General features: G+C 37.1%; 7 protein-coding genes and 2 pseudogenes across 11 annotated transcripts; 5 read left to right on the top strand and 4 right to left on the bottom strand.

Moving 5' to 3' along the window:
* Nucleotides 1–194: 194 nt before the first annotated feature.
* LOC104733268 (UDP-glycosyltransferase 79B2 pseudogene) lies at nucleotides 195–1,261 on the top strand (annotated as a pseudogene). Its single transcript, XR_015575335.1, has one exon. The product of XR_015575335.1 is annotated as a UDP-glycosyltransferase 79B2 pseudogene (transcript).
* Nucleotides 1,262–1,804: 543 nt separating this feature from the next.
* Nucleotides 1,805–3,281, top strand: LOC147930231 (UDP-glycosyltransferase 79B3 pseudogene; annotated as a pseudogene).
* A 257-nt stretch (nucleotides 3,282–3,538) lies between these two features.
* On the bottom strand, nucleotides 3,539–8,030 carry LOC104733269 (putative alpha,alpha-trehalose-phosphate synthase [UDP-forming] 4). The gene is made up of 17 exons (XM_087479686.1): nucleotides 7,807–8,030; nucleotides 7,614–7,711; nucleotides 6,941–7,326; nucleotides 6,720–6,834; nucleotides 6,512–6,613; nucleotides 6,284–6,434; nucleotides 6,097–6,185; nucleotides 5,953–6,001; nucleotides 5,713–5,813; nucleotides 5,421–5,608; nucleotides 5,203–5,320; nucleotides 4,944–5,111; nucleotides 4,745–4,867; nucleotides 4,566–4,653; nucleotides 4,294–4,424; nucleotides 4,105–4,203; nucleotides 3,539–3,988 (listed from the first exon to the last, which is right to left on the bottom strand). The coding sequence occupies exons 1-17, from the start codon at nucleotides 7,922–7,924 to the stop codon at nucleotides 3,761–3,763; spliced, it is 2,352 nt and encodes a 783-aa protein (XP_087335812.1). The 5' UTR covers nucleotides 7,925–8,030; the 3' UTR covers nucleotides 3,539–3,760.
* A 1,837-nt stretch (nucleotides 8,031–9,867) lies between these two features.
* On the top strand, nucleotides 9,868–11,442 carry LOC104730622 (PRA1 family protein H). Its single transcript, XM_010449818.3, has 4 exons — nucleotides 9,868–10,433; nucleotides 10,569–10,705; nucleotides 10,979–11,050; nucleotides 11,140–11,442. The coding sequence occupies exons 1-4, from the start codon at nucleotides 9,982–9,984 to the stop codon at nucleotides 11,202–11,204; spliced, it is 726 nt and encodes a 241-aa protein (XP_010448120.2). The 5' UTR covers nucleotides 9,868–9,981; the 3' UTR covers nucleotides 11,205–11,442.
* LOC104730620 (uncharacterized) lies at nucleotides 11,396–12,097 on the bottom strand. The gene is made up of 2 exons (XM_010449817.2): nucleotides 11,894–12,097; nucleotides 11,396–11,798 (listed from the first exon to the last, which is right to left on the bottom strand). Exons 1-2 carry the CDS (start codon nucleotides 12,032–12,034, stop codon nucleotides 11,544–11,546), a joined length of 396 nt encoding a protein of 131 aa, XP_010448119.1. The 5' UTR covers nucleotides 12,035–12,097; the 3' UTR covers nucleotides 11,396–11,543.
* A 603-nt stretch (nucleotides 12,098–12,700) lies between these two features.
* LOC104730623 (early nodulin-like protein 2) lies at nucleotides 12,701–14,449 on the top strand. The gene is made up of 2 exons (XM_010449819.3): nucleotides 12,701–13,287; nucleotides 13,389–14,449. The coding sequence occupies exons 1-2, from the start codon at nucleotides 13,116–13,118 to the stop codon at nucleotides 14,273–14,275; spliced, it is 1,059 nt and encodes a 352-aa protein (XP_010448121.1). The 5' UTR covers nucleotides 12,701–13,115; the 3' UTR covers nucleotides 14,276–14,449.
* Nucleotides 14,450–15,912: 1,463 nt separating this feature from the next.
* Nucleotides 15,913–19,075, top strand: LOC104730625 (uncharacterized). Of its 3 annotated transcripts, XR_015575337.1 has the most exons (6): nucleotides 16,160–16,380; nucleotides 16,581–17,051; nucleotides 17,133–18,179; nucleotides 18,265–18,374; nucleotides 18,450–18,520; nucleotides 18,631–19,075. XR_015575337.1 is itself a non-coding variant. In XM_010449822.3 (5 exons), exons 1-5 carry the CDS (start codon nucleotides 16,273–16,275, stop codon nucleotides 18,932–18,934), a joined length of 2,196 nt encoding a protein of 731 aa, XP_010448124.2. In that variant the 5' UTR covers nucleotides 15,913–16,272; the 3' UTR covers nucleotides 18,935–19,075. The 3 variants fall into 3 exon arrangements, 2 of the variants coding, with proteins under 2 accessions (XP_010448124.2, XP_087335813.1); XM_010449822.3 differs by having other exon boundaries at nucleotides 15,913–16,380; nucleotides 17,133–18,374; XM_087479687.1 differs by lacking the exon at nucleotides 18,631–19,075 and having other exon boundaries at nucleotides 16,063–16,380; nucleotides 17,133–18,374; nucleotides 18,450–18,530.
* A 75-nt stretch (nucleotides 19,076–19,150) lies between these two features.
* Nucleotides 19,151–22,506, bottom strand: LOC104730624 (proton pump-interactor 1). 2 transcript variants are annotated; one of them, XM_010449820.3, is made up of 7 exons: nucleotides 22,113–22,506; nucleotides 21,367–21,740; nucleotides 21,070–21,261; nucleotides 20,782–20,961; nucleotides 20,492–20,686; nucleotides 19,774–20,391; nucleotides 19,151–19,677 (listed from the first exon to the last, which is right to left on the bottom strand). In XM_010449820.3, the coding sequence occupies exons 2-7, from the start codon at nucleotides 21,712–21,714 to the stop codon at nucleotides 19,372–19,374; spliced, it is 1,839 nt and encodes a 612-aa protein (XP_010448122.1). In that variant the 5' UTR covers nucleotides 21,715–21,740; nucleotides 22,113–22,506; the 3' UTR covers nucleotides 19,151–19,371. The 2 variants fall into 2 exon arrangements, with proteins under 2 accessions (XP_010448122.1, XP_010448123.1); XM_010449821.3 differs by having other exon boundaries at nucleotides 21,991–22,364.
* Nucleotides 22,507–23,706: 1,200 nt separating this feature from the next.
* LOC104730626 (exosome complex component RRP41-like) lies at nucleotides 23,707–25,895 on the bottom strand. Its single transcript, XM_010449823.3, has 8 exons — nucleotides 25,772–25,895; nucleotides 25,488–25,671; nucleotides 25,284–25,362; nucleotides 25,098–25,200; nucleotides 24,907–25,027; nucleotides 24,579–24,667; nucleotides 24,233–24,382; nucleotides 23,707–23,991 (listed from the first exon to the last, which is right to left on the bottom strand). The coding sequence occupies exons 2-8, from the start codon at nucleotides 25,624–25,626 to the stop codon at nucleotides 23,902–23,904; spliced, it is 771 nt and encodes a 256-aa protein (XP_010448125.1). The 5' UTR covers nucleotides 25,627–25,671; nucleotides 25,772–25,895; the 3' UTR covers nucleotides 23,707–23,901.
* Nucleotides 25,896–26,266: the final 371 nt, after the last annotated feature.

Here is a 26,266-nt window from a genome sequence, read left to right on the forward strand (position 1 = left end):
TCGGCGTCTGCTCTATCTGCTTGCTAGACTGATCAGTCTTCACCATATTAGCTGCAAATGCATGTTTTCATCCAAAAACATTCAATTTCCTTCCAGAGCAACCTAAAACTTGTAAAGACTCACCAAGGACTAAAAAGACTCTAAAAGCAAACAAATGTAAAAACTATATGTAGAACTCTATAAAACACATACATATCAACTGTAACGTATGTGTGGTGTCTGCATCAACTATAGCTAGTATGCTAGTCCTAGATGGTGAGTTAGGTGCTCCTCCCCCTGGATACCCTTCATCGAAGGTGCTACTTTGTAAACAAGATGCTTACAGCAGGAATAATCTGAAACCTACAATCGATGTCGGACCAAACCTCTCTGAACGATTCACTACAATTCTTATGAACTGTGATGTTGTTGCAATAAGGACAGCCAGAAAAATCGAAGGAAATTTTTGTGACTACATCAAAAAGCATTGTAGGAAAAAGGTCCTCTTGACAGGTCCAATGTTTCCTGAGCCAGACGAGACTATACAGCTAGATGAACGACGGGTTAAGTGGCTAAGTGGGTTTGAACCAGACTCAGTGGTGTTTTGTGCATTGGGATCACAAATCATTTTAGAGAAAGATCAGTTCCAAGAACTCTGCTTAGGAATGGAGCTAACAGGTTCACCATTTCTTGTAGCGGTTAAGCCACCTAGAGGCTCATCAACGATTCAAGAAGCACTTTCAGAAGGATTCGAGGAGAGGGTTAAAGGACGAGGAGGTTTTTGGGGGAGGATGGGTTCAACAACCATTGATATTATCTCATCCAAGGAGAGCTTGCGCGATGCTATCAATAGTGTGATGAAAAGGGATAGTGAGATCAGGAATCTGGTGAAGAAGAATCACACCAAGTGGAGAGAAACATTAGTAAGTCCTGGAATTATGACCGATTATGTTGATAATTTCCTAGAGTCATTGAAGGATCTTGTCTCTGGGACCAACCATGACAGCTGAAAGATTGGAACACTATGATGTTTCTAAGTATCAGTGGGTGATCAATAAGGTTGATATAAACCAAACTATCTTGAAGTGCTTCCGTTTCCTATGTGTGTGTGTTTATTTGTTTTGTATGATGTTTCTAATTAAGTGGCAGTGGGTGGGTGATCAATAAGGTTTGTATAATTAAAATAAACTATCTTGAAGTATTCTTTATTTCCAAGTTGGTTGTAGAATAATTGTTTCTTGGATAAGCCATTATTAAGTAATTATGTGCTTTCCTATGTAAATTATGTACACAGAGTCATCATTCACTCAGAGATGCTAAACTGCTTATTGACCAACTGCTTATTTTATTCGTAGCACCAACCATGCCTTATTTATTTTTTTATTTTTTGTAAACTAAAAGGAAGAAGAAGGGTAACTTTACGAAACGGTGATTATATTTAGTCTGTATATGATGGCGGATAGAAAATTTATAAGAGTAGTAAAAAAGATCACACTCTTTTTAGTTGGATAATGAATGCTAAGAACCGAACACCACAAGTTGGATTGGTCGTAATAAATAACCTACTGCCCAACAATGGTATGAGTCTGTGCGAGGTTCAACAATGGTGAGTGGTAACGGACCAAACAACGTGTCAGTGGTCAATTAGTATTAATGCTAATGGATCAATGCATGCAAAAAAAATTAATGAAACAAAATAAACGGTGAATTTAGGTTAGATAAGTAACTTTTGAGAGAACACCGACGGAGTGACATTGGCCAATTACACACATGTTAGATTTTTCAACTATATATAAGGATAAGCCCTTTAGTCTCCATAGCAGAACAGATATATAAAAAGAACAAAGAAAAAAATACAAAACATACAAAAAAAAATTCATAAATGGGTAGTTCGAGGTTTCATGCACTTATGTATCCATGGTTCGCAACAGGCCATATGACTCCGTTCCTTTATCTTGCCAACAAATTGGCTGAGAAAGGTCATATGGTTACTTTCTTGCTTCCTAAGAAAGCTCTGAAACAGTTAGAACATCTCAATCTGTTTCCACACAACATTGTCTTTCGCTCAGTCACCGTCCCTCATGTCGATGGTCTCCCCGTTGGCACAGAGACAGCCTCTGAGATCCCGTTGTCAACAATTAATCTCTTGATGTCCGCTATGGATCTCACACGTGATCAAGTTGAAGCTGTGGTCCGATCCGTGGAACCGGACATGATCTTCTTTGACTTTTCTCATTGGATTCCAGAAGTAGCTAGAGACTTCGGCCTTAAGACTGTAACGTACGTCGTGGTGTCTGCATCAACTATAGCTGCTGTGCTTGGCCTAGATGGTGAGTTAGGTGCTCCTCCCCCTGGATACCCTTCATCGAAGGTGCTACTTCGTAAACAAGATGCTTACTGCAGGAATAATCTGAAACCTACAATCGATGTCGAACCAAACCTCACTGAACGATTCACTACAAGTCTTATGAACTGTGATGTCATTGCGATAAGGACAGCCAGAGAACTCGAAGGAAACTTTTGCGACTATATCGAAAAGCATTGCAGGAAAAAGATTCTCTTGACAGGTCCAGTGTTCCCTGAACCAGACGAGACTATACAGCTAGAGGAACGATGGTTTAAGTGGCTAGTGGGTTTGAACCAGACTCAGTGGTGTTTTGTGCATTGGGCTCACAAGTCATTTTAGAGAAAGATCAGTTCCAAGAACTCTGTTTAGGAATGGAGCTAACAGGTTCACCGTTTCTAGTAGCAGAGGCTCATCAACGGTTCAAGAAGCACTTCCAGAAGGATTCGAGGAGAGGGTTAAAGGAAGAGGAGTTGTTTGGGGAGGATGGGTTCAACAACCTTTGATATTGTCTCATCCATCGGTCGGGTGCTTTGTGAGCCATTGTGGGTTTGGATCAATGTGGGAGTCCTTGCTGAGTGATTGTCAGATAGTCTTGGTGCCACACTTGGGTGATCAGATCCTCAACACTAGATTGTTGAGTGACGAACTCAAGGTTTCGGTTGAAGTGGTAAGAGAGGAAACAGGATGGTTCTCCAAAGAGAGCTTGTGCGATGCTGTCAATAGTGTGACGAAAAGGGACAGTGAGATCGGGAATCTGGTGAAGAAGAATCACACCAAGTGGAGAGAGACACTAGCTAGTCCTGGACTAATGACCGATTATGTCGATAATTTCATAGAGTCATTGAACGATCTTGTCTCTGGGACCAACCATGACTGAAAGATAGGAACACTATGATGTTTCTAAGTATCAGGGGGTGATCAATAAGGTTGATATAAACCAAACTATCTTGAAGTGCTTCTGCTTCCTAGTGTGTGTGCGTGTGTGTGTGTGTGTGTGTGTGTGTGTGTGTGTGTGTGTGTTTTGTATGATGTTTGCATAAACCAAACTCTCTTGAAGTACCTTTGTTTTCAAGTTGGCTTTAGAATAATGTGTTTCTCGGATGCATACATCCAAGAAAGATTGCTATGTTTTCAAGAAGTACCTTTGTTTTCAAGTTTTGGATGTATGGTGGCAAGATTGCTTTGTGAGTTAGCTTTCCAACACAATGAAAATTCTTAAGGAAATAGTTTCTTATCCATTAAAATAACAGAGGAAGAGAGAGATACAAAACAAGAAAGAGAAAAAGCGACAGAGATAGAGAAAAAAAAAACTTGAAATAAAAAAGGAGTGAGAGAATGACACAAATGAGTTTGTAAAGCGCCAAATTTGCAAATCAAATATTTAATGGTGCCGTTTAGCCAAGCATCTCTCGATACAGAGATAATGAAGATGAATCAAGCATTGTTGTGTGGGCATAGCTTGTGGATCAATTGCACAACGTCATCAGATGAGTCAAGGAAATAGCGAGCCTTTGTGTACGTTTGTCCAATAGCTACGGAGAAGTAGTCTTCTCCCTTGAGGTCAACAATGGTCGATGAGACCTTCTTGGGGGAGTCACCACCAGGAATCGACTTAATTTTCTTGGTCAACTCGGGCTCGAAGAAGGTGTAAACGTCTTCGTCCTGTAACATAAATCAAAACCTTGTATCAGTTACATTCCATGGACGGTTTTAATTTATGATAGTAATTATTAATAATCAATAGTAATATTTTACATGTTACATAATAAGAAGCTTACTTTTCCAAGGAAACAACCAATGCACAAGACATAATCAATTGGCGTAGTCATTGACTTATTGTGCACTATGTCTCCGAGACTACGTTCCATCGCACTTCCCTAACGTAACAGAGAAAAAAAAAGAACACTTATGAGAAAAATGAGAATCTTTTGGGTATTGATGATATAGAAACAGAGTAATCTATTTACCTTTGTTACACCAACTGCATGAACTTCAACAGACTGCTCTCCTCGAACAACATCCACTGAGGCATTAGAGATTGGTCCTGCCCACAAGTGTTGTAACATATCTCTTGCTTGAGCTTTCCCAAATTCAGCATCTACAAACAAAAACAAAGATCAAGGATACAAAGATAAAAAGTGATAGGAAAAAAAAAACGGCAAGTGGATGATTTATAATTGACAATTATATTCTCTGGAAATGTATATTTTTTGCGAGCCATAGAAATTTATATAATCACCTGCATGTTCGTAGTTCCATACAAGGGAAGCCTCGCTTGTTTCAAAATATGATCCTGGAGTTCTTTCAGTGAAGTACTTGAAAACATGCTGTAAACAAAAAACAACCACAAAAGATTGAAGATTGCAAAGTTATCATTATCATAATAATGAGTTCTGAAATATATAGAGATTTACTAACCTTGACACCATCAATCCATTCCAAATTCATGTGTTCTGTTATTTTTGTCACCCACTCTCCACTTGTATGCCTTAGAAACATTCCATTTTCCGCAGCCAGCCACATGTTATATTCTCCGAAGTTCTAAGTATTTAGTTACAATGTCAGATCACAACCAAAAAACTAAGTAAGTTTAAAAGGAAGAGAGGGAAATATATACCTTATCCAATATGTTTTTCTCACTTCTACTCAGAACAACTACTGTTGTTTTTGGATCACTGCATAATGCTTTGAGTCTTTCTTTGAGCTGAGGGTGCAGCTCAAGATTCATTCCGTCGCCGCTTCTCTCTTGATTTTTCATCGGCTGAGTGAGTGCTCCATAGAATCCCTGGACGTACGATTTTTGACAGTTACACAGATAATTAAGTGACAACAAGAAAAGCTATAAGACAATCTTGATATTTATATGTAACACTTACAAAAACTAGCAGTCTATTGTTAGACTTGGAATATTGTTGAATCACATCATGTTCTGGAAGTTCATGTGGGACATTTGCAGCTTGTAGCTCCGCGTTAGTTGTAATTTCGATAAGTTTACTGCAAAAAAGTATTTGTAAGAGTCATCTACTAAAAAAAATATATATAAATAAACCACAAAATAGAGATTAAGAGAATTAATGTTTTGATTTCCCCATACTTCATAAAATCATCTGCCCACTGCTGAGTAGAATGAGTTTTCACATACTCAAAGTTGATTTTATGTTTTCTCTCCTTTTCTTCAGGTGACATATTTAGAGCTTCTCCAACGGCAGTAGAGACTTCTTTAATGTCCCAAGGGTTCACAAGAAGAGCTCCAGCACCAAGTGACTGTCCAGCACCTGCAAACTGTGAACCTCATACAAATGTAAATTACTTTTGAATATTATTAACATATATATTTGATTCATGAATATTAACATCAATATATAACTATATGTGTATTCAATTACCTCACTTAGAATGAGAACCCCTTTTTCTGCTTTTTGGCAGGCAACAAATTCAGAACTCACAAGGTTCATCCCATCTCTCAAAGATGTTACAAGTAATACATCTGAAGAAATAAGAATGAATATAATAAACTTGTTTGTTAGCCAATCTACCTTTACAATTTATGAGACCAAATCTAGTATGTATACATATGATTTAAAGTATGGAACCAAATCATCACAAGTAGCTAGTATGATAATTACCTGTGATGGCATAAAGTGCGCATAACTGATTAAATTCAATAGAACAATCCTGATAGAAATACGAAACATATATCCGAATATATTAGTCAGAAGAAAAGTGTAACTCGTGACAACAACATATATAAAAGAAAATAAATAACAAACCAGATGAATTATTGGCACAGCTGAGATAGAACCAAAACGACCATTGATTCGTCCAACAAGACCATGGCATTGGTCTTTGATCTTTTGATCTGAAAATATAGGAGTATAGGAAACAAACACAATCCTAAGAAGATGATGCATATAGTAGCTTATTTAAAGAAGAAGTAGAAGGGATAGAAAAACTTACATTCACCAATACCATTTCTTGTTGGCACTGCAATCTGAAGTAACATGACTTTACCACGCCAATCTTCATTTTCCTCTAAAAATTTCTCAAATGCCTGATACTTTTTTGGGATCCCTTTGATCGTATCGAGACGATCTACACCTAATATCAACTGTCAACAAAATCAACTCTGTTAGATCTTTTCTCCCAAAACATCAAAAATCATAGAAAGTATATAGATTTATCTACCTTTCTGCCACCAAAATCATTTTTAAACTTCTCCATGTATTGTATGACCTCAGAGAGTGCACTTGTGTTTATAAACCTCTCAGGTTCTATCCCAATTGGAAACTAAAATCCAAACATGACAAAATGATTCATTAATTTCATAATGAGATGATTAAGATTAAATCATAGCATATAATCAATCTTAAGAGATTTCAAGATGGGTCATTACAACAGCTACTTGAGTGACTTTGCCCTGATCCACAACTCCTTCAGATGTTGCTTCGATCCCAAGAATACACATGCATGCATCCTCAAAATGTCTTGCAAAGTCATAGGTATGGAAACTATAAAACAAAAATTTTAAAAAGTATAGATTATAAGTACTTAAACCCTTGTTTATTAATCCAAAATGATTACTACACTATTAAAAGTAAACGATATATTACTCACCCGACTAAATCAGCAGCAAGAACAGAGCAAAGCAAGTCGGATCGCGAGGGCAACGTCTTGTACATCTCGGAGGAAGGGAATGGTGTATGGAGAAACCACCCAACTTTCATCTTACTGTTGTATTCCTTTAGATACTGAGGAAGAAGCATAACATGATAATCATGGCACCAAACGATATCTCCATCTTCATAGTGCTCTTTTACAACATCAAAAAAGATTTGATTCGCTTTCTTGTATGCATCATACTGTGACTCGTATGTTATGGTTGCATCGTTGCGATATTCTGGTGGCGTTCCCATGTAGTGAAATATCGGCCACAGAATATTGTTGCAGTAGCCATTGTAGTATTGATCACACACTTCTTCCAAAAACACTGGGACACATCCCTGCAAACCAAACCAACACTTAAAATTAAATCATCATATTTTATATTAAAATGAGCAGATCTTTCTATTATTATTTTCTATTCAAATGAAAAAAACACAAACGGATTCAAAGGTCATGAAAGATCGATTTCTCCATGACTCTCTTTAAATACTGCATATTTAATTTTGCGTAACGGTTGCATGATCCGTAATTAATTAAGTCTATGTGTTTCGGACTCCAGTTCATACTAGTTACAAAACAAAACATGACTATATACGTTACGAGATTTCGAAAACTGTATACGTACCTTTTCAGCTAAGGCAACGGAGAGTGTCTGTTTCCCAACCGCATCATGAACATCTACTCCAGGCCATCCAATCCATTTGGTCTCAAACTCTTTCAAACCTTTAAGAGATCACCACAAATTAATATAAATTAAAAACTATTTTCTTGTCTTTAATTGATTAATATGATCACTACCAAAGTTTGTATCTTCTTACCTAGAAGAGCACTAACAAGACCACCAGGACTCATCGTGAAAGACCATGACTCTTCTCCAACCCTCTTTGCAGTAACCGGAAGAGACATCGACACTACAAGCAATCGTGGCCTCCCCATTTTAGTTCTAGAAAAGAAGTAAAAACTATGAGAAGAATAGTCTTGTCTTTCTTCTAATTTATAGTTAAGAAGCTTTTTATTTTTATAAACACCAATTAAGAAGCTTAATGTCTTTTGGCAGGGGGAGGGATAATAATTAAAAAATTAGAATATGTTTCCTTTTTTTTAGATTACATTCACTTTTGAGTTTTGATGATGATTTGTTTCCCAATTAATTAATATTACCTTTTGAATTGCTTTCTTTTGTGAACATTTTTCACTAAAAATAAGAAAATTTATTATCCTATACTATTAGTAGAATAATTTAGTAAATCAATTGGGACTCACATTTTTAGACATGTATTTTAATATATTATTCTATAAACATATTTTTAAAATACTAGTTAGTTGATACATGTGTCCAATAACCTGAGTTTTTATACATTGTATAGTCATTTAACTTTATCATGTAACTTTACAATATTGCTATATATTTATTTGATATTAATATATTGATTTACATATCTTATTATATAAACCTTAGTTTTTAAAATTAGTAATTCATATAATCGCGACATGTGTCAAATATATCGATAATATTTTGACATGTGTGAAAAGAAAAATTATTTAATAATTATAGAAATATCAAAAAATCCTAAAAATAAAAGGATTTCAATTAATATTTTTGAAAGGCTATAAAACCAAAAGTAATCTATTATATCACTAATTCTAATAGGAAATATATATATTAAATTACTAATTTCAATAGGAAGATATGTGCAATTAATAAGGAAAATATTTGCAATTTAATTGCAATTATTATTTATTAATCATATAGTAAAAAAAATATACAGAAAAGTGATTAAAGTATGAAAAGGTTTAATGTGTTAAAATTAGTAATTAACATAATGTAAGAAAAATAAGATAATCAAAATAAGAAATTAATGTAATTTTCTTAAGTTTTTCCATCGGTGAATGATTTGATAGCATATTCAATATTATGTTATTATATAAACATTGGTTTTCAAAGTTAGTAACTCATGTGATCGTGACACGTGTCAATTTAACAATTAAAGATTTTGTCATGTGTTATAAAAAAACTTTGTTTTAACATATTTGTAAATTATAAGAAATTAAAAATTTTAACAATTTAATAAATATAAAAAGATAGTTCATATATGTATATAAAAAATAATACTAATACTAATTCTAATTTTAAATGACTAATTCTAAAAAAAAATTAAGAAAATTATACAATTAATTATTATAATACCATAATTAAATAAATTATACTGTCAATTATTAATCCTAAAAGAAAAAGGATTGTAAATAATCACCTTTACATAAACAAATAACTTTCTCATAATAAGGTCTTTGAATTTTTTATTAATTTATGATAATGTTAGACAAGTAGTAAAACTATTACTTAGAGATTACAAAATATGAAACAAATATATTTAAGATACTGTTACCTTTCAAATATGAGATAAAATTAGTTTCAGTTATTTTTTTGATAATTATGTTTTATTAATTTTTAGTTTTTATAAAATATTAAGTAAGGTATAAGTTTGATACAATGCACATTTTTTATATGAAAATTATAAATATTACTCATTGGGATTGAGTAAACTTTAAATCTGGTTTATAATATTTTGAATACAATTTAAAATTTCATATATTTTTCTTATATCTGGTTAATAAGTGGGTCTAATCTAGTTAATTATATAAACAAGTAGATATCAACTTTTATATTTACCTTTTAAATTATGGGATTTCATAAATAATTTTTTGTTTTTTAGGTTTCAAACTTTCAATACCATGATTAAGTAAAATGATAATTTTATAGTTTTTTTTTTTAACATCTATCATTATTAATTTGAAAAGAGTATTACAAGTATATTCACTTAACCAAAGAGTAAAAATAACAAGATTTTATTCTAGTGTACAAATTTAGCAATTATGAAGATGTTTTGGATTAATAGTTGCAATTTTCTAAAAATTGGATTTTTGGGAAGACCGAGGAGAAGAGAGACTACGGTGGGGATAATCGTGGACGACGACAACAACAAGGAAGGATAATGGCTTTCTCTCCTAATCCTCTCTCTCTAAGCGTACCCGATCCTGCTTTCGAATCTTGGCTCCGAGACTCCGGCTACCTCGAGCTCCTCGATCACCGCACATCCGCCGCGGCCGCCGCTGCTTCCTCCTCTGCACCCGTATCATCCTCAGCTGCCGCAACTTCCTCTGCCTCCGACGATGTCGTTTCCTCCATTACCGGTGGTTTCTTCGCTTCTCTCTTGTCTCGGCTCGTCACTGTTTCTTCTCTTCTGACTATCAACCCTTTCTCCAAGCTCTCCGCCGATGACTTTTCCGGAGATACGCCACCGTGGACCACCGGTTTCTTTGGCAATTGCGACTCTTATTCGTTCCCGTCGTCTTCTCAGCAAGCGAGGATGAGAGTTCATGAGAATATCAAACGATTCGCTAGGAATTACGCTACCCTCTTCATCGTCTTCTTCGCTTGTGCATTGTATGGTTCTATTTACTCTTTTAATTGGATAAAGGCTAAACCTTTTAGAGTTTTAGACATTGTTGGATTAGGTTAAAGTATGAATCTTTAAATTGGTTCTTGGAATTAAAGTGTTGATTTTGTTGGTGCTTGTAGGTATCAGATGCCACTTGCATTGGTGGGATTGTTAGCAAGCTTAGCTCTTTGGGAGCTGTTCAAATACTGCAGTGATAGATGGCAATTTGATCGTCACCCTTCCATGAGGAAGTTCTCAATCGGTATTGGACAGTGCGGTGAGTTTTTTTGGCTAATTGAAGATAGGCCCCATGGTGGCAGCATTTGTGGTTCTGCAACTTGTTTATAGTCACAGAATGCTGAAAACGTTTTGATATGAATTTGTTTGTTTTGTTAAATCACTTGAGCTGATATTACTCTGATAAGTTTATGCTGGTCATTCTAGTAGTCTAGAGAAACTATTCTAGAATGTTTTGAACTGAAACTGTAAACGGATTTGATTATATTGTAGAATGAACCTTGACTCGTTTCTTTGCTTCTCCTTCTTGCAGGGACTGCAGTTCTTCTGACGTTTTTGAATGTCCAAATGGCTCTTTTCTCTGCTCTTGCCGTCAGTTATTCAGGTAACTAACTTAGCAATGGTCAAGTGTAATTTGGCTTTGTATGGCCGGTGATGACCTCCTCTGATGCTTTCTCTTGTGCCTCTTTGTAGTTATGATATTGCATGCTGGGTTCAGGAAGCTCACGCCATCCAAGAAACCATCTCGAGGAAGATAAAGCGCATCCTCGAGAGCTTTGAATTTTGTTTGTGCGATTCATCTGCAGTTTTGGAAATCAAGAGATGTAGTGTTTGGTAACTTTGAAAGTCAGACAGAGGCAGATAACAATAGTAGCTAGATGGTAGATTAAGAAAGTGTGAATGTTAAACATCATCTAAAAGCAAAACAAAGATCGCAAACTGTAAGAAAGAAATAAAGGGAACGTTTATGAATGCTAAGTACTTAATCTTCTATAACATATGGTTTTATACAAAAGTAAACACATATCATACGGTTTAGACCAACATCCATTACATCATTAGGAATTGATAATCTTATAACAAAGTCTATTACATTGTCATCCTGATGACTGATTTTGACCTTTGACAGTTCCATCTTCACCCACAGCTACACTCTCCTGACCATCACCTCCTTCTTTATTATCTACATTCTTTCGCTTGCCTGCATCTCCACTCTTCTTGATGGCTGCATCTGTGGCTCGTTTCAATCCATCTTTGGCTGTATCCGTGGCATGACTCAACGTCACATTCGGCGCCTTACCATCTGTAGTTGTCCCCATCGCCTCTTCTTCAGGTTTCTCTCCGTTGTTCCCCTGCAAAAAAATTTCGAAGAATCAAGTGATATAATAATACCTCAACGATTTTTTTATGCATCAATCTATATCTTCAGCGAATTCAAAGAACGTACTTGGGATACGAAGTAACGAGAGTTAGTAATGGTAATGACTTTATCAGCTACTGATCGAGAACTGTTGCTGTAATCCTTGTGTAATGAAGAAGCTCTGTATATGTTTATGGCTCCTCTCTTTGTTAAAAACATCGCTGCCATTTTTTACTATTTCGTATCAACAAGACATCAACATATGGAGCCTCTCGCTCTAATGTTATAGAACACACCGAGTGAAAGTACTTTGAAGATCGAGTTTGTGTCGGAAGAAGAACACGTGGCTTATAGTTTTGCTTCTCACGTGTCTCCAACCCAAAGCGACAGGAGCAAAGGCTGATTCTTGTACTAAATTGTGATTTGTGCTAATTTATGCACAGAAGAGAAAAAATATAAAAATTAAAAATAAGACAGTAGTCTTCTAATCACTAAACTCCAAGAAAGGAAATACAGGGCCCATACCTAAGCCCAGTCCATAAATTTCAAAATGTAGCAAAGTGTTGTATTTTTGGGGTTTGTATGATTGGATCTACTAGACTGCCACCTAGTATGATTGTACTAAATTGTGTTGTATTTTTGGGGTTTGTATGTATACTATAAATCTAAATGTAGCAGAGTTCGCAAGTTTCTTACGTGGAAAAATACGTAGGAGACCCAATATGTACTAATGTAGATGTGATTAAAACAGGAAAGATGAATTAATGTGATACATGGATTTATAGTATACATACAAAACAATGAAATACAGGGAAAAGAGAAAAATAATCAAGTGAATTTGTAAATGAAAAACCAGATGCAAATTTAAAACTTTTTGGTATTCTCATATGATATAATGGAAAATGGCATATGATTCGTTGAATCCGATTCTTACCACACAAATCATCAATAGCTCTCTAACGCGTTTTATCCGGGGGACAAAAACTTCACATACAACTTCAAATCCCCAAAAAGAATACATTAAACACGTCGGCAGATACGAAGAAACAATCTCTTCTTTTCATGAGGGGAAACGAGTAGATACAAGATTCAATTTCTAAACACGTATTAACCCCCATAAAAACTGGCCTCTCTCTATCATAAAAGACTAGAAAAGCTTCACTTCCCCTTTAGCCTCTCTCTTCTCATTTGATCTCCACCATTAAAACACCCCTTCATCTCTATAAAATCCATACATACACAAACTCATTTGTCTCTTATCTTCTTAGAAGAAAAAAAAACTCTCTTGTAGCTTCTTGAAACCATCATCATGAAAAGCCTTTCTTTCTTCTTCACCATCCTCCTCTCTCTCTCTGCCTTCTTCACAATCTCCGACGCACGCAAGTTTAGTGTTGGAGGCAGCGGCGCGTGGGTTACAAACCCACCTGAAAACTACGAATCTTGGTCAGGCAAAAACCGTTTCCTTGTTCACGACACTCTCTGTATATATCTCTCTCTCTCTTTCTCTCATTTCTCTTACACGTTTGTTTCATTTCATTAACTTGAGTGTACTTTTGTCTGAAACTCGTTCTGTTTCTTGCAGATTTTAGCTACGCTAAGGGAGCTGACTCAGTGCTAGAGGTGAACAAGGCTGATTACGACGGATGTAACACAAAGAACCCGATCAAGAGAGTGGACGATGGAGACTCTGAGATCTCGCTTGATCGTTATGGTCCCTTTTACTTCATCAGTGGCAATGAAGACAACTGTAAGAAGGGACAAAAGCTTGCTGTCGTTGTCATATCTCCTAGGACTCCATCTACGGCTCAGCCTCCTCACGCTGCCGCACCGGGAAGTTCACCTCCGGGATCTACTACTCCCCCTGGAGGAGCTCACTCGCCTAAATCTTCCTCCCCTGTTTCCCCGACGACTTCTCCTCCTGGATCAATGGCACCTAAATCAGGTTCCCCTGTTTCTCCGACGACTTCACCGCCTGCACCACCTAAATCCTCTTCCCCTGTTTCCCCATCCTCTGCTCCGATGACTTCACCGCCAGCACCAATGGCACCTAAATCTTCTTCCACTGTTCCTCCGTCTTCTGCCCCGATGACTTCACCACCGGCACCAATGGCACCTAAATCTTCTACCACTGTTCCTCCGTCTTCTGCTCCGATGACTTCACCGCCGGGACCAATGGCACCAGAAGCTTCATCCCCTGTTTCAAACTCACCCGCCGTTTCTCCATCTTTGGCTCCGGGAGACTCTACTTCTCTTTCGCCGTCAGGTTCGGCGATGGGTCCGTCGGGAGATGGTTCGGCGATGGGTCCCTCGGGAGAGGGTCCGTCGGCATCCGGTGATATCAGTACGCCGGCGGGAGCTCCAGGAGGACCAGGACAGAAAAAATCGTCGGCGAATGGTATGGCCGTTATGTCGATTACTACTACAGTTTTAAGTTTGGTTTTAACCATCTTTATAATTATGTCAGCTTAAGAACATACTTGGGGAGACTTGTTTTATGTCGGATTCGATTATTTGTTCTTGTTTCATTTTTAGTTTCTACTTTGTTTTTTTTGCTTCTCCCTGTGTGATTCCGTATTATTGAGTATAGTTGGATACTTGGATTGTTGTTTAGTTATTAATAATAATAGACACTGCGTTCTAAAACACTGATGATAACTCTAATTAGAAGTTATATCTATTATGTGATACATATATTAATTGCATTTACTTGGTGAGTGTAGAGGATTAGACTTGAAACTCAAACCTTATGTTTATGTTAATGTCTAGAACTGATTATTTTCAAAAGTAACTATTATTCAAACACAAAGCATAAAATCTCTAAAAGATTATTAAAATCTCTAACCATAGTAAAAAGTTAGTGGGTCTAACGAAATAGTAAAGATTAAGGTGGTTTAAGTTCGTCTAAAAATTTAGAGTTGCATAGATGGATATCATCAAGTCGGATCGTACCGAGCAGCGTATATAGATCATATAAGATATAGAGATAGTTCAATGCTTTTACAATCGTATAATAGAGGCTAATGGAAGAAAGTTCCTTTTTTCATTAAATTCATTTACCTACCAAAAGCTCCACGTAAGGGAAAGACATATGGTGGTGGTGTTTCTCTTTTATTTGTGATGCCTTTTCTTTATGTCAATATCAACCATGCAAGAAAGTTCTTTACTTTCGACTTTATGATCTTGACTATATCTTACAAGTCTTGCTGTATTTTTCTCGTCGACTCGACGCTGTATTTTGTTTTCACTTTTACCATATTGAATGTTTTGCTCATTTTCTCCCCTGTCGGTAGTAGAAAACTATGGACCTACACTAGTTTTGCATTCATTGTATCTACAAACCGAAGCGATTCAGAGCGTTCTGTACGTTTTAAATAGCATTGACTATATACTTTTCAATCAGTTTATCACTCTAAGAAAAAAAAAGACATTCGTCTATGTGGCGATTCTCCCATTTTGAACGTTACAATACTTTGGTTCTGTTCTTGGAACAAAAAAAAAAGAGAGACAGGAAATTAGATATATTTCATGAGTCATGACACGAAAAGAAGACAAAGCGAGGAACAGGAACCAAAGTGTTGTTTTATTGTGAGTGAGACCAAAGATATTAAAGGCGATAGCTAAGTTGCAAGGCTAATAGAGGGTACACGTGACTACTAGCCATTGTATCATCGTGACTATAGGCCCCACACAGACGGAGACACGTGGAGTATGCTACGAATCGTCCAAGTGTTTACAATTGGGCACAGTGACAATTGATGCACAATGTCCTCTCTCCGACCCACCAAGCACCAGTTCCTATCAAACATGTTCAACTGTGTGTGAAAATAACAAAAAACAAATATCATGGAGCAAAAGTCATATTACTTTTTTGTCCAGATTCTCCCCGTAGGAGAACAAAACTATAAAACTAGCCCAAAGGATACATAAGGATCTGCTTACAAGACTCACAACCTAATGAAATTCTTTAGTCAATGTGCTATTCTATCTATGGTCTATGGAAGATGGTAATTGGTAAGGATTTTACAAATCTAGGACACAAGTGTTATAAATTGATGCAATGCAAGGAAACCAAAACTTCTATTGTCTTAACAAGAGCTTTTTGACAGGTCTGATCTAACCAAAAAAAAAATGATAATTGCATTTCAACATTATGTGTCCATGGATATAACAAAACTTAAAAAGACTGTCCACAAACAAAAGGAGTAACCAAGCAAGTCAAATCCTTAAAACTTGCAGGGTAGTGAGAAAAAAAGTTCATAATGTGTTTGCCCATTAGTCTTTCTGTTAACCAAAACAAACATATCCCACTCTCTCCTTTTTTTTTCCAAATAAACTGCGTGTCGTTTAAATCGCACAAAAACGACGCGTGCTTTGTAGTTTTCCCGCCATACAACACAAAGCCCCCTCCCTGAAATCGAGAAACTCACGGTTTCTACTTTTTAAGCAGCCTCTCTTCTCTTCCGGCGATGACGGCCAAGCGGAACCGTAAGAATAAGAATACCCGACCTTCGAATTTACCCGAGGAGCCGTTCAACTTATTCCGATCCATTGCTTCAGCAATTACGTCCTCTCAGGTACGATGTTTCTGCAATTTTGCCCAATTTCGAATACAATCAAATTAACCAGTCTCGGATTTTACTGGGCAATGCATAGTTTCTGAGTAGTTCCCTAAAAATTTGTCGAGAAATAGTTTCGTTCTCAAAAGTAATGATTTTTATAACGGCGTGAATCAATTTAGGGTTTTTTTTTGTGGTTTTCCTATTTTGGTCTCCAGGTTTCTCATAAGCCAATTTTGGAACGTCTATTGTACTTTCTGGGTCATTCGTCGTTAACCCAACCAACGAATTCGGAGAATTGTGACATCGCCTCACATTGTTGGAATATCAAGCTCAGTGGTGAGCAAGTGGAAAGGATCAGTTTCGAGGATGTTTGTTACCTCTCAGATGTTTTGTTCAGAGAGCTTGATAGGAGTTTTGAATTCCTGTTCTCCACTTTATTCAAACGAAAGGCTGAGACTTGTTGTCCCACAGAAGAAAGTATTCGGTTAGCTACTCTCTTCTTAAGATGTTGTTTGAAGATCATGGCTTTGCTTTTGCCCAAACCAGAGCTGGTTCTTGAGAAAGCCAAAACAGTTCACTTAATTCTCAGTGGATTGGTTCGTGTAAGCAATGAGGATTGTTCTTTTGTATACACGCATGACGGATTGTTAGATCCCCGCCATACATTTCTTTGCACATGGATTGAGGTAAGTCTTGAAACTTTTCTTGGTTGATGTCAAATCCTTAAGAAAAATGTTATGTTCACTGGCTTTATATGTTCTGAATAGGTTTTTATGGATGAGATTTTGGTGAATAAGTCAATCAGGGGTCTGTTGTTCCTCGTGGATTCTGCATCCTCCTCGTGTAGATTGTTCCCTAAGCATCATAGGGACAGTGTGGTGGAAATGGAAATGGTTGCTGCTCATTTTATCATCTCGACATCTGATGCAAAATTGAATGAAATGTGTGTTGAGAGATTATACTGGAAACAACTCAATGCAGTTAGAGCTTCTCAGTTAAGCTTGAGTGCTGCTGCGTCCTTGCTACTAAACCCGTTGATGTTTTCTGCACCAAGTTTCATCCATGCCCATGTTGTTTTACTAGTTTCTGACGCCATCGGTATTTGTGTTAAGGGATTAGACCTTCACCATATTGCTCGCTATATTGATGCATTTGAAAAGTCTGTGGGTTTGTATACAAACATCATGTGTAAGAGTGAGGATGCCTCACCCGGGAAGTTTGGTGTTCGGATGAATAAATCTCCAGTGGCTTTTGAACGTCATCTTTTGCCCTCAACACTGGAGAAAGTAAACGATGTTACACTGAAACTAACTGATTCATTGGGTGCATATCAAATTAGTAATGCCAAGAGAGAAAGCAATGAGCTGGTCGCGTGTTCTGTTGCATACGCAAAGGAAAGCTTATGCATATTTGATAGCTCCTGCTCAGAAAAGATGTTGTCTCAGACCTTATCAATTATTGGTTGTGTGATACTTAGAGCTAGTTCTGATGATGTCATGGACTCTGCGTTGCAAAAATACTACGCATCTAGTATGGAAAATTTATGTCTGCTTGCATCCATACTGAAGTTGATGAGTTGTTCGGTTTTGCAAGCGATTCGAGTTCTCAGGTATTGGAACTCGCATCAACCTGAAGCCGTAGGTAATGTTCAAGCTTGCAAGGAATACAAGGCCCTGATGGATATTGTTCAACGTTTTGAACAGTTCAAGGTTCAATTGCCCGGTCAAAGTTTCCTACGCGATATAATGGAATCTCTTCCAAACAGTCATGTGAAATCTAAGTGGATGCTAACGCATTATTCAGGCTTACTATCTGTAAGCTTCGCCCTCAAGCTTGACTTTCTAGTGAAGGGTTCCGTTTTTGGAATGGTGATATCTATGTATTTATTTATCCTAGAAGGGGGTGACTTGGAAGCACTTGGGAATTCAGTTTGTCACTCAGAAAATCCATCATGTTCGATGCCATCCAGTGGTTCTGAAATCTTGGCAGCTTCTGGTAAAGCTGAGGAGGTAACAACTGATAACTCTTTGCACATATTTTAAATTCTGCGCTTTTCTAAATGGATCAATGATTATATGGTACAGACTTCGGTAGATAGGAAACAAAGCGGGGCTGTTGCTTTGAAGTTTCACAAAATCCGAACTTTGTATTTGGGGTATGTATAGACCAGCAAATTCCTATTGATTTTCTCTTTCATAGTGGATGATATATGCCTTCATGAGATCTCTAACCGAACTACTACATGTAAACTCCATGGTTGTGCAGGAAGATGTCTGAAGCTAAAGATCCAGAGAGTGGTCCAGATTCAGGAGTTAGTGTTGAAGAGGAAAGCTGCAATGCGGAGAGCTTTTTGTGGTGTATGGCCGGAAAAGGTAAGGTGAAAAAATCCGATGTTGAGGAGTTGGCAGATTTCATAGTATGTGAGCCCGGTAAGGACTACTCCGACTGGCTAAAAGGGAGAGAACGATTTCGGAAGCAACGGTGGAACAAGATTGTTCCCCAAAGGTGGAACAAGAAGCAAAAAGCTTGGAGAGAGAACAAACGAAAAGTGTCTATAACCAGAAAGTAAATCTTCTGTACTAAAAGAGCTACTCATGTAGAAATGTCATCACATTAGTCATGATAATTTTGTAGAAATGGTCTATGCTTTCAACTATTCCCTTCTTAGTAACAAGTAACAACCACAGATTTAATCGTGGGAATTCTATCAGTAACGCCCTTGCAAAGAGTAAAGAGAGGAAAAGAAATATCAAAACTAGAGCATAACATAATGACAGCTATAAAATGTAACAAAAACTGTCATCTTCTTTCAAAGTTAAAGCCTCAACAACAGAAGAGAAAACAACAAAGAAGTGAAGATGTAGAAGTACTTAAAAGAGAGTCTCTACTCGTATGTAAATGATGCATAGTCTTATGAGTTTTTAAGGAGTCAAGAAAGCAAAAATCCCAGTTTTTTAAGTATTCCAAACTACAACAACGCAGCTTCGCTTAACCACACCATTCCATCTAGAGAACGTAGTAGTAACCCAAGACGAGAAGCATCAGTACCGCAAGAGCAGCTGGAGCAGCATAAACCCAGTAGTTAGTCGACTTCTTACGCTTAAGGATCGCTCTCGGGAGCGTTTCTGGTCCTCCTCTACTGCGGATCCTGTTCCTTATCGGTTTCTCTTTTAAGACTTTTTCCTTCTGCGGTTTCTCCTCCTGCACCAGAGCTTCAGTTTCCTCCTTCTCTGCCTCAGAAGCTTCGGGAACTTCCTCAGCCTCGGTTTCTGTGTTGCCTCCAGTCTTCTTCTTGGCTTTCTTCTCTTGCTCCTGCAACACACAAAAAAAGATGGAGATAACTATTAGAACGGGAGAGAGAGAAGCATGCAAAGAGTCTTGAGGTACAACAATGGAAAAGGTTATTACCTTCTTTTCTTTCTTCTCAGCTTCCTTTTGAGCTCTTATAGCAGCTTTAGCAGCAGCTTTCTCCGCAAGCTTCTTCTTCCTTTCCATGGCTTGCTTGGCTTTAGCAATCTCCTCTTGCTTTCTCATTTCCTTCGCCGTAGCTGCATCAACCGCTTTTTCTTCCTTCTGCGGCTTTCCAAGACCATATACTTCTTCTTCATCATCATCATTCACAACGTTCTTTACTTTTACCGCATCTTTAGCTTTCTCAGTCTTCTCAGGTACACTAGCATCTGGTTTAGGTGCAGAGACTGGTTCCTCCTTTGGCTGTGGCTTTGCCTTAGCTTTAGGGACAACCTCGGCCTCAGAAGGCGTTGCCTTTGATGGTGGTACCTCTGGAGCAATCAGAGGCTTCTCTTCGGGATTCCTCATCCGTCCATCTCTGCTCAGCTGCCTAAAATCAAGTGATGCCAAGCTTCTCTTCTCATAATCTTCTCTGAAATTCTTCTTACTGCACCAAAGGGAAATAAATTTCTCAACCTCAGCATTGGACAGCGCCTCAAGCTCGGTTATGTTCTTTTGTGCAGCCAAGTCTCTAGCTTTGTTCAACACAGTACGGTTTTGGTAATAGCCAGAGTTCTGTATCAGAGAGAAAAGAATACAAAATTGAAGATTATTATTAAATGGCACAAATCATTTTTCATCACAAGAAAATGCCCAAAAGTATGTGCTTTTGTACCGTCTCATCGCGTTGCTTCCTGAGCTCATGAATGTTTGAATACGCTTTGTCTCTCTTCTCGCTCACATTCTTCAGCTCATTCTCCAACACCTGAATCTCATCTTTTGTTGCTTTCAACTTCTCACCCAGCTCATTAATCCTCGCTGAAATTGCTTGCCTCTCCTTTTTCACTCCGTCCAAACCAGCACCCATTAACTGCAAAAATGCATCACAAAAGCACATATGAAACCAGTTTTTACATACTTTTACTGCAAGAATCTAAGAGTACACGACCACAACTCCTCTCTTACCTTAACTTGACCTTGGATATCATCCTTCTGACCCATAGATTCTTTGATTTTGGCTCTCATAGCCGCATTAGCAATGACCTTGTCTCTTGTCCCTTCAAGCAGCCTGATCTCTTTAAGAAGCTGCTTCTCCTCGGTTAAAGGAATGCTTTCATGTTGAATCCGATACTGGTAGCTGTAAATCTTCATTTTCCCACAAAGCCAAGCAAAATAAGAATCAACCAAAGGCCAACTTTAAAGCTATCTAAAAAGGTCAAGAGAATCGAGTGAACAAAAGTAGATTATTATTACCATAGTATTCAGCTCTTCCTCGGACGAACAGATAGCAGGACCACGAGCACTCCCACCATCATTGTTCTTTAGCTTTCCAAGTGCTTGCTGCAAAGGTTCCATTTCCTTTCTTTTCTCATCAAACATAGAGTTGAATCCCTTACGCTCTGACTTCAACGGGTCTAGCAGATCAAATAACTTTGATCTCTCGGTCTACGCATAACCCAAAAATCACATTATTAGCACCAAAAAAAAAATAAACAAAACAAAAGATATGATATTCCAATATTATTAACCAGACACAAAAAACACACTTACCCTCTTAGCTCTTAAGTCGTTCAAAACTACACCACGAGCTTTGTTCCATTTCTCAAGATCTTTATCAGCAGCATCAAGCTTAGCTTTCATTTTGGGGTCCTTGAAAGAATGGTATTTGATAAAGTAGAAAGAGTGGATCTGCCTAGCAGCAGGCCACTCTTCAGCTGCATCTTTAGGTACATCAGCGTTCAACACTTTGTTATTATTAGTCTCTTCGGCTTTCTTTGGTGGCTCACCGTGTGAACCAAACTTGATGGAGACTTTATTATCTCCTTTGACTTGGTCAGGCTTCCCCTCGAAAGGAGCAGGAGCAACCTCAAATCCACCATTAACAACCTCAACGCCCATTGTATCCAACGACAAAACAGAGGATCCTAATGCCCAAAAATGAAAACATGAAACGGATCAAAAAAAAAAAAAAAAACAAAGAAAGGATCTATTGAAGCAAAGATCTACAAATGAGAAAGTATTCAATTATTCAATATTAAGACAGATCATCAAGTTATAGCTATCGAAATGCATATCCAGACAAGAACAAGATCAGGATCGATCCAATGAAAACAGAACAATCAGATTCATAATCAATATACAGATATATATAATAAAACATGCGAAAGATCAAACCTTTATAAACGTCAGAGTCAAATCGAATCAATTACTTGAAAGTGAAGAGAGATATAAAATGATTCAGACGAAGCAAATCAAAAAAGTCAATAGAGACAAGGGAGGGGAGGAGAGAAGGATACCGTGAAAAAGAGATCTGAGGATAACCAAAAAAAAAACCAAAGGAAGAAGAAGAAGACCCCTTGAAAGAGAGAAAAGGGTCGCTCGCTAAATTAGTGTTAAGGAAAGAAGTTGAGGTCAGATCTCAATCTAAATATATCACTTCCATTTCTTGGAATTTGCTTCGCTCTCTCTCTCTCTTGTATTAAAATAGTTGTTGTTGTGTTTTTTTTTTTTTTTTACTAAACCGGTAAGATTATTTACTCGATCGTATCCTACTGATTTAACACCCGATTGGGCCATTCCTACATTTGCTACCCACTTGTTTGTTCATTTTTGTCTAATTTAATTAATTAATGGGGGATTATTCGTAATCTGATTTTTATTGTCAACTTTGGAAAAACTTTTATGATGACCAGATTTTATTTCTTTTCTTTTTAGGTTCCTTAATGTTTTTTTCTATTTGAGTAACGCATATAGCTTTTGACTAATATTTAGACAATTCAGTTATATTTATAAATAAAGAACAATATTAAAGAAGAAACACATTAAATGTTAGTAGAACTGTGTAATTGAATGAATGAATTTTTACATGAGACAGTGGCGGATTTAGAGAAACAGTATTGTTATTTGATTGATGATGGTACGAAGTCAAATTATGTAAAATGTGTATGAGCGAGCCACCTGCCCACTTTTTAGACTAAAGTAGGTCCGTCCTCATGGAGAGAGTGGTCACGGATTGGAAAGTTGAATAAAAGTTTGTGTGTTCTTCAATGGAATTGTTATGTAGACTAATTAAAGTGGATAAAATGTTAGATAGAAATTAAACTAGGCGAATATTTCTTAGCTAAAATGTTAGATAGAAGCATTTACGACATTAAAAGTTACACAAACATTGTATAGTTCGTAAGAAGAAAAATAAAAAGTTATTACTATTTGTGGTGAAAAATGATAATCAGTTACAGAGTTTTATGTATATAATGAATCTAAACAAAGAAGTTTTTTTTGGAAAAGACAAAAGACAAAAAAAAAAATGGGAAGAGGTGGGAGAGAAGGAAGAAAGAAGAAAGTAACAAACAGTTGTTAGGTTGTGTTGAAAACGTGGGAAGTCTTCTTTGGCGTTAGATGATGGCTCTCTTTAGGGTACCAACTGTCCACTTTGCAGCGACAGCACGTCTTCTCTCTGCCCTTGGATGGATCTCACAACATGTCTGTCATGCGGATTAGATTCTTCTTTTCATCTTTACCGTACATCAGTTCTAGTTCGACGTAAGCTGAATTGACTTGAATACCCTCCTCCCTTCATCACCGCCCCAAAAACTTTTATCGAAAAAGATGCAAATTTCAGTTACGCTCTTCTTATCTTCATTTTTCTTTCCTTTTCTGTAAACTAATAGAATTGCATTTTCGTATAAAATAGAATTAGTTCAGTCAGTGACATATAATAACATTGGAAGGAATGTTTTGCAGTTTCAGGTCCAAAGAGAGACTAAACCTTTCCACAACTTTTGTGAATTTATAGAAGTGATTTGTTTAAGTTCTTGAAATTTTGTTAAACGTCGACGGAATAATGTATCCCACGGCCCAAAAAAGTCTTCGATACTTGCTACTAGCAAATGGGATACAAATTGGATTCCTTTCATAACTAAAATATCAAATCTCATGTGAAAAGATAAACCCGGTATTTAAACTACACACCACACTAGTTTATACTAGAATCAAGTTTTACCTATAATAGCTAAACCGGTTTCATACCAAGTCTGAGCTACAACAATCCAAAATCATAGTAGTTTCTTTCTTGATTTATTATGTTCATTCATCTGAAGCTGAGGCAGCCTGTTTTAGACAATCCCGCATGATCTCTCCAAGTTTCAAACAAGCATCCAAGCAAAGCTGCATTGCCTGCAATATTTTGAAACATCTTTAGTAACATATGGCTCATGTGATCAACTAGTTCAGAATTAAGTGCTATTTTATTAAACACACTGACCCACACACTGTTGAGTGTTAACTAACCAATATCATGTGATTTAGACAGACGAAGCAATTTGAACGTCAACACTCAACAGTGAGAAAAGAAAGACCTTTGTCTACAACCGTGTGTGGAAGTTAAAGGACAAAAGACATTAATCAAAAGGCATACCTCGTTGATATTAGGCGTTGTCCATTCACCCGTGACGGTTAGCTGAGTGACTTCATAACGAGATGGCATGCACGTCATCATAAAGCTTCCATCTTCACATCCTTCCTCTTCTGTAACCGGGTCAATCATAAGGTTTTTCCCTATGCAAGACTTTGAATATAGGAATCATTTATCAGTCAGTGTTTCAAAATATAGAATTAAGAGACATCTATTGGTTCACATGTCTCAAACTATCTATGGTGCCCTTGTTTCTTTCAAAGTATATGTTACATTCTGCACCTAATGCTAATAAACTTAAAGAGATAACGCAGAGGAATTCGTGTAATTGTTGTTAACATAGACATACCACTGAAACAGCTGTGATAAGGTCATACATCATAATCCCGGCATCAGCTAGAGCAAGACTAGCACATGAAATCACAACAGAGAGGTCACCTGCAATATAAAACCATTAAAGAAAAATCAGAAAACGTCAAACAACAATCCTATGATAACAATATAGTAACAGGTTGCTTCCATAATCAACTCCAAGAGCACCAATGTCTAGAGAATCACACTAAGCAATCACCTATGCTCCCACAAGGTTATCCTGATTCTAGTATTAAGGATTTCGATAGTTGTTGAGCAATGAGCATTGTGAAAACTATAAGATTGTAGTGAGTCATGAAACTTACTGCCTCCGGATTCAAGCACCAATGCAAAAACATCAACAGTAGTCTTTGGAAAAGTCTCCATCATTATTACGCCTTCCAAGGCTTTGTGAAGCATTGATGAGTACTCTTTATGATCAGTTCCCTAAAATACCACAATGCATAACTAACGTGATGTAACAAGTAAACATGAAATGTTGCGAATTTGGGGGTACCTGGCCAAGAGTCGGGGAAGCAAAAGTAGTATAGCTAACATTGCAATTCAATCTACCAACATCACTATAAGTCATAGCTTTCTTACTCTCCCTTGGCCCAAATCTAGATTTTTGAACACACAGAACAAAATTAGCTGACAGAAGTTGATGCAAGATAGACACTGAAGGGAGCAATGTTACACTCACACTGAAACAATGACTTTTGTGTTCCCAAACTCAGCATAAGCAGAACCAGAAGCAGAGCTCACAGCACCAGTTTGAAGCACTTTTTTTTTTCCACAAAAGACACAAAATTTAAGTTTAGTTACTCTCACAAAGACTCGAATCGTATCTTCCACAATGAAGAACCAAAACGATTAAGAAGAGAAAGGGGGAAAAGGGGTTTTTTACAGGCAGGTCGGCATTGAGGGAAGCCACGGCCATCAGGACGGGACCAATCGAGGTCGGAGTCTTTGAATATAGGAAGTCGAGATCTTCCCACAACTTTAGGAGAATACGTTGGCGTCGCGGCTCCAGGTTTTGCTGACATTGTTCTGTGCGCTTGAGAGACTTTATAAAAATCAGAATCTGAGTCCTGAGAAAGAAGGGAGAAGCCAATGAGTGAATACCCCAGTTTCAAATTTGCTCCGATATAAGGGAAAGCAGCGATTTGGGTTCTAAGAAGAATCGTTTACCTGAGAGACGAAAAACAAAAGAAGACGCGGCGGAGAACGTGGAAGAAGGAGAGACTCGCCGTTAAAGATTTTTAGGGTTTAGTAAAAACAAAGAATAATTTAAAAAAAAAAAATTAGGGGCAATTGTTGTAAATAACTGAAAGTTTGAGTTATTTAACTAAATAAACGGAATTTCAAAGGGGGCAATAGTAAAATTTAGGTTTTGTTTAATATTGTCTTGGGTTTCATTTTTGAGTCAATTAATCTTCTTTTTCTTTTTTTGTTGTTGCTAATGCTAATGAATAGGTAGCTTAAGGTTGTAATCATTTTAAATCTTGGGTATACATTTTTTAACATTAAAAGGTGTAGAAATTTAATAAAAAGGAAACAAAAATGGGATATATATCCATTACTTCCTTTACATATTTGTCATTAACAACAAAATTAATAATAAATATGGTACCATAAAAAAAATGCATACATTAACTTTGTTAAAAGCTGGTACCATTTGAAGTT

The sequence above is a fragment of the Camelina sativa genome, chromosome 12, assembly GCF_030686135.1.
Source record: "Camelina sativa cultivar CO46 ecotype springtype chromosome 12, ASM3068613v1".
Classification (NCBI taxonomy): domain Eukaryota; kingdom Viridiplantae; phylum Streptophyta; class Magnoliopsida; order Brassicales; family Brassicaceae; genus Camelina; species Camelina sativa.